We start from the raw sequence: 15,586 nt of genomic DNA on the forward strand, positions 1-15,586 counted from the left end.
TCATGCACCCCCTTTAAATCATGTCGCCCTTTAAATCATGTCGCCCATGACAACCACAGATGGCATAGGCAAGGGGGAAATTAAACAGCACCCACCGCTAACGGTCATTGTGTACGTATGTGTTTGAATGATGCGGTGAGTCCTCCAAAAATTACTTCAAATTCTTTACAGGACGCACAGTGCGCAAATCAGTAGTACCAAGATAATAGTTTTTTATGGCACACTCACAGTATACAACCGTATACCAGATATATAATTTTTTTTTTTCCTTTTTGGCATTCTAAAAAAAAAAAAAAAAAAAAAAAAAAGGCGCTCAAATTATTTATAGGACGCACAGTGCACAAATCAGTAGTACCCAGATAATAGTTTTTATGGCACACACAGTATACAGCCAATACCCTATGGGTCCTATTACACTGAGCGATTTTTAACGATTAATGGACCAACTATAAACCAATCGCAAACGAGAGTGTTATCATTAACCTGAAATCGTTCATCACATTACACAGAACGATGGTCGTTAGATACGATCGTTATTACGATCGTTATGCGATTGCGTTTATTCCTTCTGATCTCAGAAAAACAATGGGCAATGTGCTATTACACTGAATGACTAGTGAAAAAAATGCGGAACTTGAGCGAATAAACGTGGAATTACAGCGGACGATTAGCGAAACAATTAACGATAATTTTAGGTACAGATCTAAATCAAAGACATACGAACGATTTTTCGATCGTTGCCTGCAATATAACGATTTTTTACACGATAATCGTCCCGTGTAATAGGGCCCTATCTCTCCAGTAGACCAACTACAGCCTATTTCTCACCCTGCACTGCCTGCCTGTCTGAATACTGTCTCGTTGTCGATCAAATACTACTTGCTCATCACTAGCTGTGATGTATTTCCACTGTCATAACAATGTTCCAGTGTAGACACCGGCAGGCTATGAGAGGTCTTCCCTTGTTACCTATAACTTAACTGTCGTGCCGGAAGTGGGGAAAAACACCTATTTTGCATGTAGCAGCATCCGCTGCTAGGATATAACCTGTGGTGGTGATGTCATGTGCGTTATGATTTAGTTTTTTATCCAACATGGTTTACATATTTTCTTTCCTTTTTATAGGATCCTGCAGTGACACAAATCACCAGCGGCAGCCATGGGACTGTTGAAGAATTTAACCCTTTTTCTGAAAATTCTCGCTTGGTGGGTATCAGTAATGTTGTTCTGCCCATTCCCACATTACAAGGAAGAGCTTGCCTTGTGAGCTGGTTCTATGCAGTCACTTATTACTCTCATGTGCTTACTTAATTTTGTTAGCCATCTGTGACGTGATGTCTTATGCAGTATGATCCATTTCTATATATGCAAAGTATGTTGGGACTGCCTAGCTAGTCACGTTATACACTGTTGTGTGCAGTTTTACAGACAACTGTTCCCTCCTAAATCCAATTAATATTGTTTGTGATTATTTAATTTGTTAATTTCTATAAATTGTTTGCTTACAGACAACAAATCAGAAAACTGTGCCGGTACAGCCCGTGATGCCTTCTCAGCCTGCTGTTTTACAGCCATCTGTGGAGCCATCTCCGCAGGTACATGTTGTTTAATTATTTTGGTGAAAGAGACGGGACTGTGTAGGCTGGTTGGCTCCCACATTTGCACTGCAAGTGTCAGAGACAGAGAGATGATCACTGTCCTACTAGCCATGTTGTGTGGACCCCTAGTGTATGTAAGTAACCTTTTAGAAAGTACAAAAAAAAGTAACCGGCAGCAGTAGTGTGGAAATTGACCACTGGACATTGTAGAATCTCTTCTGTGAACGAACGTTAAAGGAGTTTTCTGGGATAAGTGTTAATGCTTAGTATTAATGTACAGTATTTATCCTTAGGAAAGTATGTGGGGAGCAGACTTTAGACATCTCTGCCCATTACTCATTTAAATAGGCTTTACACTGAGAATCACTACATCTTTTGTTTACATGCCTGCACATAGCTGCATATCACACACAGGGCCAGCCTTAGGATAGATGGCACAGTGTGCAGAATTTGCCTTCCTCTGCTGTCCCCATTTACCATTAGCCTCCCTCTCCTGCAGTCCTCATATAGTATCAGCTCCGCTGTGGGGGAAAAATTAAATAATAAACACCAATCGTCACCTAGCATCTGCTAGCTCCTCCAGTGTACTGTCTTGTTCCCCACTTTGTGCCTCTCTGCTCTGTTGTGCAGTGACTCTGTAGCATAGAAGTATAAAGCTTGTGACCGCAGACCCTATTTAACTATAAGTTTGCCATTAGACGATTAGAGTGTCATCATCATCATCATCTTGGAGGGGGAACCAAAATGACATTGCATTTGTGTAAAAGGAGAACACTATTATTATGCATAATCAACTATGCAAATAGTGGATATTGTGGCAAAAAAACTGACTGTTATTGAAAATACCACAGTTGCTCCATAACAGAAGAGAAATCTTGCAAATTCAGCTTTCCCCTTTCTTAGATTGGCAGAGGACTCTGTAGAAGTCATGCTCACCCTACATGCTGGAGCAGCTGCACTACATGAAGTTGTCCCCCACCCTTGCGGTCTGGGGGTCACACAATAGGCTCATGCACACCCTAGTTAGCCAGTGGGCAATCAGCAACACAAACTGTTAGCATTTTCTTTTTATTATTAAACCCTTGTTTATCACCACTTCTGGTACCATACAGTCTGCAGTAGATGTTTACATGACTGTGAAATATCTGGAGTAGAGGTTTTATGTTCATTCTTTCCCTCTTTCTCGAAGGCAGTAGCAGCAGCAGCACAAGCCAGCCTCCTGCAGCAGCAAGAGGAGCTAGACAGGAAAGCAGCTGAGCTTGAAAGGAAAGAACAAGAAACAAGGAATGTAAATATTAACTGTGAGTATACAGAGGTTTCAGGGTGTGAGCTGCTATGATTTTGTGCAATGTGTTGCATAGGCCCTTTTTTATAAATATTATGTCAGCTGCCACTCATCTTCTTTTCTTTCTATTTTTTTTCTGGTTTTGAAAAATATTGCAGCTCTGCCTACACACATGCAGCTGTTTTTTGTTAATTTAGGGGACAATTTTCCTTGGCCAATGACATGGCCTGATAGGTGCAAATACTTCACATACTGGGGGGGGGGGTCTTCAATAGGCCCCCTCCTGTCATTGAAACCTATCCAAATTGTGGCCATCATGTTGTTTGGGTGACAGATGCCCAGAAAACTTAGATGCTGCCTTCATAGTTCAACCACTTACTTTATCCAGGATGTAAACTACAAGGATCCAAGGTTTTTCTGTTGCTTTATGTTAAAGCAAGAGCCATATTATCATGCAACAACCAAGATTCCATGATGTCCGGCACAGGAGACCGGTGCCAGGCTGTTCCTGCTCCGCTGACAAAAGCTTTTGCTGGTCATTAAGGCGATTAAAGGGGTATTTTGAGATTTACAGTGGGGAAAATAAGTATTTGATACACTGCTAACTTTGCAAATTGTTCACCTACAAACAATGGAGTGGTCTGTAATTTTTACTATAGGTACATTTCAACTGTGAGAGACAGAATCTATTTTAAAAAAATCCAGAAAATCACATTTTATGATTTGTAAATGAATTTGCAAATTTTGCATGAAATAAATACCAGCAAGAATTCTGTTTCTCCTACTTCTCCTACTCTGCGTTCATTACGTGTATTATTTGCACCTGTTTGAACTCATTAGGGGAGATTTTTCAAGCTGGTGTAAAGTAGAATTGTCTTAGTTGCCCCTAGCAATCAATCAAATTCCACCTTTCATTATTCAAAGCATCTAAGGAATGAAAAGCAGAATCTGATTGGTTGCTAGGGGCAACTAAGACAATTCTACTTTACACCAGTTTGATAAATCTCCCCCATTATCTGTATAAAAAAGCACCTGTCCACACACACTTATTCAGTCAGTCACACTCCATCCTCTTCACAATGGCCAAGACCAAAGAGCTGTCTAAGGGTGCCTTTACCCAGAAAGATTTATCTGACAGTTTTTTGTTTTTTTTTTGTTTTGTTTTTTAAGCCAAAGCCAGGAACAGACTATAAACAGAGATCAGGTCATAAAGGAAAGACTGAGACTCCTCCACTTTTCAAATCCATTCCTGGCGTTGGCTTTAATAATCTGTCAGATAAAACTTTGTGTAAAGGCACCCTAAGGACACAGGAATAAAATTGTAGACTTGCATAAGGCTAAGATGGGCTACAGGACAATAGGCAAGCAGCTTGGTGATGAGGTGACAACTGTTGGCACAGTTATTAGAAAATGGAGGAAACACAAGATGACTTAAACACAGTCTTGAGGCTCCATGGAAGTTCTTGTCCATAGGGTAAGAATCATTCTGAAAGGTCAAGAATCAACCCAAAACTGCATGGGAGGACCTGGTCAATCACCTGAAGAGAGCTGGGACAACAGTCTCAAAGATTACCATTTGTAACACACTATGCTGTCATGGGTTGAAATCCTGCTGGGTATGCAAGGTCCCCCTGCTCACGCTACCATATGACCAGGCCTGTTCGAAGTTCACCAGTGACCATATAGATCGTGGTCGGGCAATTAATTTTCCCATGGAGCCACATGAGAAATTGGAATGGTTTTAGAGGGCCAGACTAATATAACTCCGTTCTCAGGGCGGCTTTTGCAACCACTACAGTAGCACTGCCCAACCACTGTGTGTCAGTGAGCTGGGAGAATGAACACCAGGGGTCTACACCAGGCAGGGAGAGCAGGGGACATTACTTTTTGGGGCTTTATTAATTCTGTATGACATGGATTCATGGGGCCTCAAAACTTAATGTTTAGAGTGCTGCTGACACTGAGCTTATCAATCTCATGCAGGCCGGTCAGTACTAGTTAAAGGGAATGTGTCGCAAAGTTAAAAAATTTTTTGAAAGTGTTAGAACTGAATTTGTTATTTTTTTTTGTTAATTTATATGTGGTTTTCATTTTTTTTACATCTAAGGAAATATGAAAAATTAACAATCTAATTTTCCATATTTCCCAGTGATGACCACCAGGGGGAGCTCCACCAGGAAACTGCTGGTAAAAGCAGCCTGAAAGCCGGCTGCTGAAAAAAAGAGGCAGTCTCTGCTCAACTGCTGTGACATCATCACCTCCCTCCTCTTTTCACAGGGGAAACAAAGAGGGGAAAGGTGCTATTATGTGTACTGCTGGGCAGCGCCATTTTGTTGTTGTCTGCACAGCAGTACACATATACAAGTGTGTCCCTAGCCTTTCATAATAAACCTCAACTGCTGCAGAACCTCCTAATACACCTCAACCTGCTGCAGAACCTCAGACAGCTCGCCTGCTCACACTCATCTCCCAAACTTCTCACCGCCCATCCCCCGCATGCACATAGTATTGTTGTTACACTTATACAGACAGCTCATGTCATACATTCCACATGTAGAGGGTATGTAATACAGGAGAGTACAGGCTATTGCTCTCTGGTGTCAGCAGTGTCACACGTTACATGGGTAGAGGAGGTGTGTATGTGTGTGTGTGTGTGTGTATATATATATATATATATATATATATATATATATATATATATATATATATATATGCACACACCTCTGTGTAACGTGTGACACTGCTGACACCAGAGAGCAATAGCCTGTACTTTCCTGTGTGTGTGTGTGTGTATGTGTATATATATATATATATATATATATATATATATATATATAATATAGTGTTACCTTGGTTTAATAGTAACTTGGTTTAAGAGCGTTTTGGTTTAAGAGCTCACAGTTTTTAAAAATTGTGACTTGGTTTAAGAGCATTGCTTTGGTTTAAGAGCTCCCTGTGCTGGGGGGGAGGGGGAGTGGGGGAGGGGCATGGTCTGCATAGCGGGGTCTACAGCACTGTACTCCAACCCAGGAAGTCTCCCTCACCTTCCAAATCATAGCTGATCCACTCCAGGCTGGGGCTTACATCAGGGGACAGGACTGTGGAGGTAATCTCTCCATAGCTGTAACTTCTCTCTCCCCGGACAGAGAGTGCTGCATGTATGTGCCCACATCTGCCCTGCTCATTCCTTCATGCTCTCTGCAGTCTCTGTCAGCCCTTGTGTTTTCCATCCTCTCTATTACTGTACAGTAACTTATAATATCACATATTCTGCTGTTTCTGAATGTTTGTTTTATTAGATTTACCTGTTGTTCAGAATAATAAATCATTATTTTTGGGGTGTGGAACCAATTGTCTGCATTTCTATGATTTCTTATGGGAAATTTTGCTTTGGTTTAAGAGCGGATTTGGATTACAAGCACGGTCCCGGAACGAATAATGCTCGTAATCCAAGGCACCACTGTGTATATATATATATATATATATATATATATATATATATATATATATATATAAACAGTAGAGGGCTTCAAAACAGGGCTAGACAAGTTCTTAGAGCAAAATAATATAAATGCATATGTATAGAACCTATCACCCCTCCCCCTTCCCTGTGTCCATCCCCTCCTTGGTTGAACTTGATGGACATGTGTCTTTTTTCAACCGTATTAACTATGTAACTATATATATATATATATATATATATATATATATATATATATATATATATATATATATATATATATATATATATAAATATATAATATATACACACACATACACACCTCCTCTACCCATGTAACGTGTGACACTGCTGAAACCAGGGAGCAATAGCCTGTACTTTCCTGTATGTGTGTATATCCTCTGTGTAACGTGTGACACTGCTGACACCAGAGAGCAATAGCCTGTACTTTCCTGTGTGTGTATGTGTATACATACACACATACAGGAAAGTACAGGCTATTTCTCTCTGGTGTCAGCAGTGTCACACGTTACACAGAGGATATACACACACACATACAGGAAAGTACAGCCTATTGCTCTATATATATATATATATATATACGGTTGAAAAAAGACACATGTCCATCAAGTTCAACCAAGGAGGGGATGGACACAGGGAAGGGGGAGGGGTGATAGGTTCTATACATATGCATTTATATTATTTTGCTCTAAGAAATTGTCTAGCCCTGTTTTGAAGCCCTCTACTGTTTTTATATATATATATATATATATATATATATATATATATATATATATATACACACACACATACACACCTCCTTTACCCATATAACGTGTGACACTGCTGACACCAGAGAGCAATAGCCTGTACTCTCCTCTGTGTGTGTATATATATATATATATATATATATATATATATATATATATATATATATATACACATACATACACACACACACACACACACACACACACACACACACACACACACACAGAGGAGAGTACAGGCTATTGCTGTGACAGGGGGGAGAGGCTGGAGTGACAGGGGGGAGAGAGGCTAAGGTGACAGGGGGGAGAGAGGCTGGGGAGACGGGGGGGGGAGAGAGGCTGGGGTGACAGGGGGGGGGGAGAGAGGCTGGGGTGACAGGGGGGGGGGGAGAGAGGCTGGGGTGACAGGGGGGGGGGAGAGAGGCTGGGGTGACAGGGGGGAGAGAGGCTGGGGAGACGGGGGGGGGAGAGAGGCTGGGGTGCCAGGGGGGGGGAGAGAGGCTGGGGTGACAGGGGGGGGGGGAGAGAGGCTGGGGTGACAGGGGGGGGGGAGAGAGGCTGGGGTGACAGGGGGGAGAGAGGCTGGGGTGACAGGGGGGGGGGGAGAGAGGCTGGGGTGACAGGGGGGGGGGAGAGAGGCTGGGGTGACAGGGGGGGGGGAGAGAGGCTGGGGTGACAGGGGGGAGAGAGGCTGAGGTGACAGGGGGGAGAGAGGCTGGGGTGACAGGGGGGAGAGAGGCTGGGGGTGACAGGGGGGAGAGAGGCTGGGGTGACAGGGGGGAGAGAGGCTGGGGTGACAGGGGGGGAAAGAGGCTGGGGTGACAGGCTGGGGTGCCAGGGGGGGGGGAGAGAGGCTGGGGTGACAGGGGGGGGGGGAGAGGCTGGGGTGACAGGGGGGGGAGAGAGGCTGGGGTGACAGGGGGGGAGAGAGGCTGGGGTGACAGGGGGGGGAGAGAGGCTGGGGTGACAGGGGGGGGAGAGAGGCTGGGGTGCCAGGAGGAAGCTGATGTGAAGGGAGGCTGGAGTGACAGGGGAGAAGCTTACGTGGGGCACAGGGAGGAGGCGCAGTAGAGGCAGGCTGGTTCCCCGCAGTACAGTGGATGCGGTGAGCTTTCGGCACGGACAGGCTGTAATACACCGGCCCGGAAGCTCACAGCTGCTGCCCCTCGGTTACCGGACTTCTCTCCTGCTCTGCAGCGTCGCGATGTCACGTGGTCGCCGAGCAGGAGAGAAGTCCGGGCACTGAGGGGCAGCAGCTGTGAGCTTCCGGGCCGGTGTATTACAGCCTGTCCGTGCCGAAAGCTCACCGCATCCCCGTAACTGTACTGGGGGGGACCGTCCTATCCAGCCCACCCCTGGCTGGTCTGCTGGAAGGTTAGTGGGAGCGGTCCGCGGGCCAGTCCGACACTGTTTGGGGAGGCTAGGGAGGGGAGAGAGCTGCACAGAGCTCTCCTGTCTACTCTCTGTGCGGTTTCTCTCCTCCCCTGTCCTCGTTCCTCTTGCTGGGCAGGGACTTCAAAAAAATGGCGCCGCCACCCCGCCCCAGTTAATTCAGCTGTGTACTGCACATGTCTATGCACATGTGCAGTACACAGCGACGGAGCCTCCAGTTTAAGTGAACCAGACGGACTCCGTCGGTTCACTCTAATGTTATGGAGGTGCCGTATAGTGTCTGTGTGTGTGTCGTGAAATGACGTCACACACAGACACTATTAAAATGGCAGCCCCCTGTGCATACATTCATTTGATTAAAAGACACTCAAGCCCTATGCAAAAAAAAAAAAATGCAAAACACCTATTTTTTCTTATTACCTTTTATTAAAATTTTTTCAAAAATGTGACACTGTCCCTTTAAAGGGCTAGATGTGGCCCGTGGGACGCACAATGCCCAGGTCTGATCTACATGATCCAGAAGGAGGCATGGGAGAAGGTAACGTGGTCAGATGAGGCCAAAATAGAACTATTTTGGGATGAACTCCACTCTTCATGTTTGGAGGGAGTAGGATCAGTACAACCCCCAAGAACACATGAAGCATGGTGGTAGAAACCTCACACTTTGGTGGTGCTTTTCTGCAAAGGGGACAGAATGACTGCAGTGTATTAAAGAGAGGATGGATGGGGGCCATGTATTGCGAGATTTTGGCCAACAACCTCCTTCCTTAAGTAAGCATTAAAGAGCATTAAAGAGCATTAAAGATTAGCCGTGGCAGGTTCTTCCAGCATGACAATGATCTGAAGCACACAGCCAGGCCAGCCAAGGAGTGGCTCCATAAGAAGCATTTCATGGTTCTGGAGTGGCCTAACCAGTCTCCAGACCTGAACCCAATAGAAAATATTTGGAGGGAGCTGAAACTGGATGTTACAGCCTGGAATCTTAAGAGATCTATAGAAGATCTGTATGGAGGAATGGGACGAAATCCCAGCTGAAGTGTCTGCAAACTTGGTCAAGAACTACAGGAAACATCTGACCTCTATAATTGCAAACAAAGGTTTCTGTACCAAATAGTAAGTTCTGTTTTTCAGAAATCCTAAATAATTATTTCCAGAAAATTACATTGCTTGATTCTTAACTTTTCTCTATAGATCCTGTCTCTTACAGGTGAAGTCTACCTACGATGAAACTTGCAGAGCTCTTCATACTTTGTAGGTGGGAAAATCTGCAGTATATCAAATACTTATTTCCCCACTGTATAAAAGTTGTTGCCGGGGGTGTGCCAAAAATAAAAAAATAACCAATACTTACCTACTTAGGTCCCGTTCGACACACCACCAATATAGTGTTGATGTTACTAAGAATAGTGCATTAATTTTAAAAGCTGGATAACCCCTGTAAGCAATATAATAAGTCTGCCTGACATGCTTTCTCCCTTTCTACAGTAAGACAGAATAACTGGCCTCCTCTTCCTTCTAAGTGCCCCATTAAACCATGCTTCTATCAGGACTTCTCTGCAGACATCCCAGCAGATTTTCAGCGCACTTGTAAAATGCTGTATTACCTATGGATGTGTAAGTATCTAGCTGGGAATGGGGTAGTGACACATACCTGTAAATGCCTTAGAAAAAGAATTTATCACAATCTCCGTAGTGATATAAAAGTCTTGTGTTGTAAACTTTATTATTCTTTTAGGGCCAGTTCACATAGAGTAAAATCGTCAGAATCCCGTCCGCCGTCTGTTTCATTGGGACGGCTTACGCCACTCCATGTCAATTCTTTAAGCGTAGATCCGCGGAAGCAGAGGCACGCGAGCCGCAGGATTCCGACGATTTTACTCCGTGTGAACTGGCACTTATGCTGGGTTTACACAAGGAACCTTTATGATGGAGTTGTCACAGTACTAGGGAATGGGGGTTTGAAGGTCTTACTTACATTGTTACATTACGTTACTACATTGTTTCCCCTGATAGGGTTTTTCTATAGATAATAAGGTATATCCAGCCAATAGATTTTTCTATTGCAAAAATTCTTCACAGATCTTTTTTTTTAAACATGGAATTACACCCAGTAAATGGGGCTAATCCACTTACAGGCTAAAATCTACATCAGGAAGTAACTGTTTCGCCTCAAAACACATTTACAAGTGTGCACAAAAAATAAAATCATATATTATATGACCTTTTTATTGTATTTGAGATGATCCCTCATCCTGTTGGTGTGTGTGCTGTGAGCCCAGAAATGGGCAGTGTGGCTGCTGTACAGAAATGTAACATGATGATACCTATATTATTGTATATTGGAATTAATACTGTGATTCTTTCTCTAGTTCACTCTGTCACACTTCTGCTTAACCTTCTGGCTTGCTTGGCATACTTCACCGCTAACGCTGAGACTGGTGGTGTCGATTTTGGCTTATCCATCTTGTGGTTTATATTGTTTACACCTTGTGCCTTCATATGCTGGTACCGGCCAATCTACAAAGCATTCAGGTAAATTTTTCTTCAGACCTTGGAATCTCGGTTTTGTCTATAAATACAACATATATATAATTAAGCATGAAAAGGTTAGAGAGAATAACTCTGCTACCACATATTGAGGTACACTTTTCCATAAGTGTCAAAGGCACCTGGAAAGTGGCCATACACATTGGATTTTTTCATTTTATTTTTATTCTTGGTATGTACATAAAAAAGGCACTGCTAACACAATCTGGAAAGTCTTCTGAGATGAAATCGGTGGTGGTGGTACATAATAAACCCACCAGCAGTGTATCCTCATGCACTCCTTAATAAAAAAAATATTTCCCATTTATGCATTTTTAAAGTGTCAAAACTTTAAACATGTCATAGAAACATGTCAAAAGTTTTGATCAGTCCAGGTTACAAAAAAAGTCAGTCTCATAATGTAAGTCTATGGAGCCCTGGTCTTCTCCCAGCTTCTTCTCCCAATTGGTACAGATCTGAACACTCAGACCCAGGCCGATCAAAACTTTTGACATGTCTTTATTCTCAAAAGTTTTCCCAAATGACAGTGACACTTTAATATAACCCATATAAACTTTTGTGAAACCTTTCCCACAGATCTAGATTTTTATAGTTCCATTCAGCGCGTAAGTCTTGACATGGGAGTCTGTATCCTAGAAGAAGCACTAGTGCTTCTTAAATGTTTAGGGACCATTGCTGCTGCAGCATAGGTGCGCACTGACCCTTTTATATATACCATATGGAACTTACTAAGTAGCCAGACAGTGACCCAACATTTGCAGCCACAGGGCTCTGTCCCAAAGGTCAGTATTAGATGTTAAGATTGTAATAAAGTCTGAATCTGACACACTATTTCTTTACAGGACAGACAGTTCCTTCAATTTCTTTGTGTTCTTCTTAATCTTCTTCTGTCAAATCGTCATTTATATCATACAAGCGGTTGGCATCCCTCACTGGGGAGACAGGTAAGTTTGAAGTTCCTCCCATTGTTCTCCTCTGTGCCATCCTTCTTACTTATCCCACATCTTTTTGCTTCATTGCAGTGGCTGGATAATAGCGTTGGCCATGATAAAAACTAACACTGCAGTTGCTGTGATAATGATGATTGTGGCATCGTTCTTTACTGTGTGTGCCGCCTTATCTCTGTTCCTGCTCAAAAAGGTAAATCTACAATAAAGCTTGTAATGTTGCAATAAAATTACAAAGGCCTGCTAATTTGAGCTGATTTATTTTGTCATGTATCTTATTTTTCTGTACCTTTATTTTTTTTTTTAGTTCGGTAAACCTACTAGTATAACAAGATGCAACAGGGCACAGAAATGATGCAGGTTCCATTTTTCTGTCCTGTTCTAATAGAAGGCAGTGGCAACACTATGCATCAGAATGGAAAATCTGTTCCATCCTGTTTTAAAGGTGACCTAGTCTGCAGCTGCCACCAGAGATTGGGTAGTTTTACACCCAGTGGAGGAGATTTATCAAACATGGTGTAAAGTGAAACTGGCTCAGTTGCCCCTAGCAACCAAAGAGTCTGTGAGGAATGAAAGGTGGAATCTGATTGGTTGCTAGGGGCAACTGGTCCAGTTTCACTTTACACCATGTTTTATAAATCCCCCCCACTGTGTTACTATGAAAAATGCCATGTCCTTCAGGGCTTGTTTTCTTGTTGTTGCACCCAAATGATTTAGTGAAGTCTTTAGGGAAAATCCATCCTTTGCAGCTTTTATTTCTTTCAGTGCAGTCTGTGATTACATCCACACCAAAATCTCTGCAGATTTGTATTGCACATTTTAGAATTCTCCCTCTGTTCTTTCCTAAAACAAAACAAGGTATTTCAGCGGCACTTACCATAAAATTTTTTCTATATGCAAATTCCAATAAACCTCACATCAGGAATAGCAGACACACACCACCTCCTGCATGCCTACTATCGCTTTGTACCTTCCGGCCCTTTCTCGAGGTATGCCAGCTATCTTCGGCAGTCATGTAGGGATTATCCCCTATCTTGTTTGCCGATAAGTTATAGTCTTTGGATAACCCCTTTAGGTTTATACTCCCTCTAATACTGAAGAGTGGTTTTGCTCTGTTATTTGGAGTGCTCCCTGCATTAATGTATATATGTTTCTTACAGGTTCACTCAATGTATCGCAGAACAGGTGCAAATTTCCAGAGAGCACAGGAAGAGTTTTCACAGGGCATCTTTTCCAATCGCACAGTTCAAAATGCAGCTGCTGGAGCTGCCACCTCGGCTGCTAGGGGGGCATTCCAGGCAAACTGAGAATCTTGATTGCATTACTTCAACCTTTTATACACTTCTGACTATTTCCCCTATCCCTCCTCTTCCTATTTCTCCAGAGAAGAAACTCATTGTCTTTCTTTAGCAGTTGCCTCAGTAATGGCTCTGGTGGTTGTACCCAGCACTCCATATAATGCCACTTCCACCAAGAGACTGTGAAGTTCTACATATATATGTACATAAATATATAGTTAGGCATAAAATGGATTTACTTAATGCTTGACCTTTTTTATTTGAGGCTGAATTTTTGTCAGATTTTTTTTTTTTTTAATTTGGAAAGGGGAATGAATGATATGTCTGTAAAACACAAATCTGTGGTAATGAAGTGCTTGTTCTATGTTGAGACAGAGATGTAAAATATGTAGATTCCTCTCTTGTATATGTTTCCTCTCGTATTTCTATGTTTGCTGCAAAAGCCATTTTATGCACCAGTGTTCTTTCACTAGAGGCTACAAGATGGCGCTTCAGATTTAATTTCAGCTCTCTGGCCATTCCAGGAATGATACTTCTTAAATATTAAAGGCATTCTGTCTATCCTAACCTGCCAATAGGGCAGATGACAGGGAGGCCACACATATATTTTTAGCTATGTCTGCTGTGGCTTTATGGGGAAAGCTTAACTTTTATAACTATAAATATTAGAGGTTTGGGTGCATTGGTGGCATTCCTTTACATTTCAGTGCATTGGTCTGCCCTCCCACCAGTTCATACAGAACTAGAGATGAGCGAACCTGGAGCATGCTCGAGTCCACCCGAACCCCAACTTTCGGCATTTGATTAGCGGTGGCTGCTGAAGTTGGATAAAGCCCTAAGGCTATGTGGAAAACATGGGTATAGTAATTGGCTGTATCCATGTTTTCCCGACAACCTGAGAGCTTTATCCAAGTTCAGCAGCCACCACTAATCAAATGCCAGTCGTTCGGGTTCGGATGGACTCGAACCCGAACCCGGTTCGCTCATCTCTATACAGAACACCTCTCCATCACCATTCACTGCAGAGGTCAAATGAATGTTCTTTAATAGTTATTCTGCAGGAGCTGGCAGGCGGATTGGTGAGGAGTAAAGAGACGCCCGCAGTGCATCTGATCTCTCATTTACATATAAGGTTTTCTCTATAATACCACAGTGCATGGACAAAATGAAGGTATGCTTCCTCATTCCCACTGTTTTATGCCCTATTTGAATCAGCAGAGTAGGAATGTCTAACTTGCTGATAGATTCCCTTTAAGGCTGGTGTTACTCGCAGCATTTTTTTGCAAGAGGGCTTTTTTCATGTTGAGCCAAAGTCTGAAGTGGCTCCAGCAGGAAAGATAAGAGTAAGGCCTTCCTCAATATTTCTCATTACTTCTGAATTCACAACTGCATTTGTCTCAAAAAAATAATTAAAAGCTGCCACACAAAGCTTTGTGTGACACCACCATTAAGTGCACAGATTGTTACCTGTAAGCACTCCTGTCTGTGGCCTACCATGCTGGCAGGATATTCTTTTGTAAGGATTTCTCACCATTCAGAATAAAATTGATGTTTAAGTGTTTACGCCGCAGCAGTGGATGGACTTTTAGGGTAGCTTCACACGTATCGTATCGCTGTGTTTTTATCGCTGCGTTTTTTACATGAAAATCATGTGAAAATCAAAACGCGCATGTAAAAAACGCAGCGTTAAAAACGCAGCGATACGGTACGTGTGTAGGCACCCTTATAGGTACAAGTCACAGACTAAATAAATGTAAATGACTGCACCAGCTGTGTATAATGTTAACTATTCCCCCTACAGTGCCTAACGAGTGAAAATCAAAATAAATCTATTTTCTACAAGGCCTATGCGTACTTTTGTGTTTCTTAACTATTCAGCTTTGATGTTTCTTGGTAATTGTAATGAGGAATTTGTTATTACATGTGGTTGTAAGAGCCTGGAGTTGCCAATGTAAAGTCCATGTGGTGACCACAATTATCAAGGAACCTCAAGCGCTAGTGGTGGAACTGCATAGTGGGCCATAATACTAGAGGGCACATGGGTGCTGCACAGAGGGTAATTCTATATAGGGTACAGAGGCAGCCTAATACTATATGAAGGGCTGTAGAGGTTGGCCCAACTTAGAGGGGGCCTAATAGTATATTAAGCCACAGAGGGGGCCTAACTACTATATGGGAGCAGACACTGAGGGGCCTAATACAATATATGTATTCAGAGATGGACCTAATACTTTACTGCTCAAAAAGTACAAAAACTAAATCGGGAACACAGACAATGTAACTTCAAGT

At 42.7% G+C, this 15,586-nt stretch overlaps 1 protein-coding gene across 1 annotated transcript; it reads left to right on the forward strand.

Moving 5' to 3' along the window:
* The first annotated feature begins 1,118 nt into the window (after nt 1-1,118).
* On the forward strand, nt 1,119-15,141 carry LOC138775203 (secretory carrier-associated membrane protein 2-like). The gene is made up of 8 exons (XM_069955844.1): nt 1,119-1,206; nt 1,509-1,595; nt 2,788-2,899; nt 9,991-10,119; nt 10,875-11,037; nt 11,895-11,996; nt 12,075-12,192; nt 13,160-15,141. Exons 2-8 carry the CDS (start codon nt 1,545-1,547, stop codon nt 13,304-13,306), a joined length of 822 nt encoding a protein of 273 aa, XP_069811945.1. The 5' UTR covers nt 1,119-1,206; nt 1,509-1,544; the 3' UTR covers nt 13,307-15,141.
* The last annotated feature ends 445 nt before the right edge of the window (nt 15,142-15,586 follow it).

Source organism: Dendropsophus ebraccatus, unplaced genomic scaffold (genome assembly GCF_027789765.1).
Source record: "Dendropsophus ebraccatus isolate aDenEbr1 unplaced genomic scaffold, aDenEbr1.pat pat_scaffold_1401_ctg1, whole genome shotgun sequence".
Lineage (NCBI taxonomy): Eukaryota > Metazoa > Chordata > Amphibia > Anura > Hylidae > Dendropsophus > Dendropsophus ebraccatus.